Source organism: Drosophila navojoa, chromosome 2, assembly GCF_054131105.1.
Source record: "Drosophila navojoa isolate 15081-1374.11 chromosome 2, UAZ_NAV_1.0, whole genome shotgun sequence".
NCBI lineage: Eukaryota > Metazoa > Arthropoda > Insecta > Diptera > Drosophilidae > Drosophila > Drosophila navojoa.
In genome coordinates this window covers 16951759-16954272 of record NC_142890.1, presented here as the reverse complement: position 1 = coordinate 16954272, position 2514 = coordinate 16951759, and the positions used below count along the sequence as shown (strand labels likewise).

At 40.5% G+C, this 2514-nt stretch overlaps 1 protein-coding gene across 1 annotated transcript; it reads left to right on the top strand.

Moving 5' to 3' along the window:
- The first annotated feature begins 528 nt into the window (after window positions 1–528).
- On the top strand, window positions 529–2199 carry LOC108660207 (uncharacterized). Its single transcript, XM_018113530.3, has one exon. The coding sequence runs from the start codon at window positions 613–615 to the stop codon at window positions 2197–2199; it is 1587 nt and encodes a 528-aa protein (XP_017969019.1). The 5' UTR covers window positions 529–612.
- Window positions 2200–2514: the final 315 nt, after the last annotated feature.

The following is a 2514-nucleotide window of genomic DNA, read 5'->3' as shown; positions in this document are numbered from 1 at the left end:
AAACTCTGATGTGGAGGAAGCCTAATGAAATATCATACGAATACAGAATCTGGATTCGAATTCTTACTTTCCATTTACAACTATAATTATATATATTTTTGATAGCCTTAAGGAATATACAAGCAATGCTTATGCTTTAAAATTTTCTATATATAATAAGGAAATTTTTCATATTAATATTAATAAGACTTAAATGCTCAATCATGCATAATGATTAAAGCACTGCAACAGGGTAGTACATATTCAGCTTATATCTAATACATAATATATCTACTAAATGTGATTGAAATATCTAAATGTCTTATCAAGCTTTTTACAATCTCATTCGCCAATTGATGATAATTCAATACTCGTTCAAACAAATCTTGTATCTATGTGAAACAGTTAGAGTCAAGCAGCTACGCTTGTCAACAAATTCGTGCTGACAATGCGCCCAAGCAAATGATAGCCGAAACTAAGAAGAAAATTAGAGCATTTGCCAAACAGCTGCAGCAAAGCTCAAGAGGCGATAGCAAACCCAGCTTGATTTAACAAAATGTGGTAAATGGTATTTAAGCGCTGTCGAAGCTGCATTTGAGTTCAGCGTTCAGTTTGTAGAGCAACTGCATAGAGATGAAACTCATTTTAATAGGTGCGCTGCTGGGCTGTATAATTTCAACAAGTGCACAGGATACAACCGCACAACCTTCTCAGGCGTCGACAGCTGCACAGGATGTGAACATGAATGAGAATGTGTCCTTATCTTCACAGGGTGCGACGTCAGTGAAAAGCACCGCAAATTCCACAGCATCGCAAGGAATTTCGGCTGAGAATCAGCTACTTCATCTATTGACAGACCACAGAGCTCAGATGCACTCGTCTAACGCTTTCCTGAATGAAATTGGGAATGCTATCAACCTATTGGCCGTCAATGTGCAAGAGCAAATCCATAGGCTGCCACAGCTGAATCAAACGAAGCAACAGCTGGCCAAGGCTAGCGAATTGGCCCAAAATCAAACGCAACAAGTTCTGCAGAAGCTCCACAAAATGACTCAAGAAGTGCTCACTAAGATGGATCGAACTTCCCACAGCATTGAGTATGTGATACAGGAACAAGAAGTCGTCAAGGAGCAGATCAATAGCTTGCAAAGAGAGCTCAACTCGCACCAACAGCATCTGCTCAATAGCACTGAGAATATTGACAAAAATCTCCTGCAGCTAACCGAGCTTGTCTCTAGCGCCGTGCTGCCCCGTATACAGAGTCTGAATCACTCCTTCAGCAGTCTGAATCACTCGCAATCGAATATTCAGCTGGAGCTGAAGAACATGGCTCAGATCAAGGAGGCTACCACGGCAGCTGCAGGCCAGCTCAATGCCTTGGATCTTCAACTATCTTATCTAAATCTCACCCAAAACTCTCAGCTGCACAAAATAGCCGAAGCTGTCAAGTATTTTTGTCCGCAGCAGGTAGCTTTAATAGATAAGGGCTTGCAGGACCTAATTGTCGCTCAACAGCGCTTACATTCAAAGCTGGCCGTTTGTGAGAGACAATCAGCAAAGCCAAAGAGCTATGAAGTGCAGAAGAACCCAGCCAAGCCCCTAGCTAAGTCTTATAAGATTAGCGAGCCAAGCCAAAGGAGCTACAGCACAGCTAATGCAAATCCAAGCCAGCCAGAATATTACGTTTATGGTAAGACATCCCCGTCACAGCCTGGCAAACCCAATCTGGCTTACAGCAATCAAATCAAAGCATCCCAGCCACAGCTGAAGAGCGTTCTGTATGAAAATAGTGCAATGAAAGCAGAGCCGAAATCCAGCGACTTTTACATAAATGACATGCCCTACCCATCCAAGCTCGATAAGGATTCCATGCCTGCAACGCAACAGCCCAATAAAAATGATTTGACATATGATTTGGTTGAGATGCTTGCGAACAAGTCGCAGGATATACTAAAGCCCGATGTTCAGCCGAGCAAATCCGTTGAAATCTACAATGGCAAGCCAAGGCAGCCGCAGCAGATCTACGAATTGGATGAGGGAACTAGTCGAAATCAAGCTGCAGCCCAGAGCAATGCCAAATATATCTTTGATATAGTCAAGGCCCAAGGCGAGCAACCAAATGCGAGCTATAAGACTCCGCAATTCAAGCCCAGGCGAAATGGTGGCACATATTACGGCAATGCATTCACCAGTAGCTATGCACAGGTGCCACAATCCTGAATAATCAACTATGGGGACATTTGGGCTACATTAAATATATAGGTTAATATTGTGAATAGTGTGAAAATAATAAAATAAATATAACAAAATGAAACTTTAATTTAATTTAATAAATAAAAAATTAATATGTAAAAAAAACTTAAAAAATAAAATAAAATAAATAAATAGTATCTATACTGACAGGCATGTAAAAATAAAAACCTTAAAGCTAAAAGGATCCCATTTGCGATTTATTTATTTTCATTGCCAATTTCCAAAGGACATCGGAGCGCTGAGTTCAACAAAAAGCGAAGCGAAATAAACTTAAATCGAATG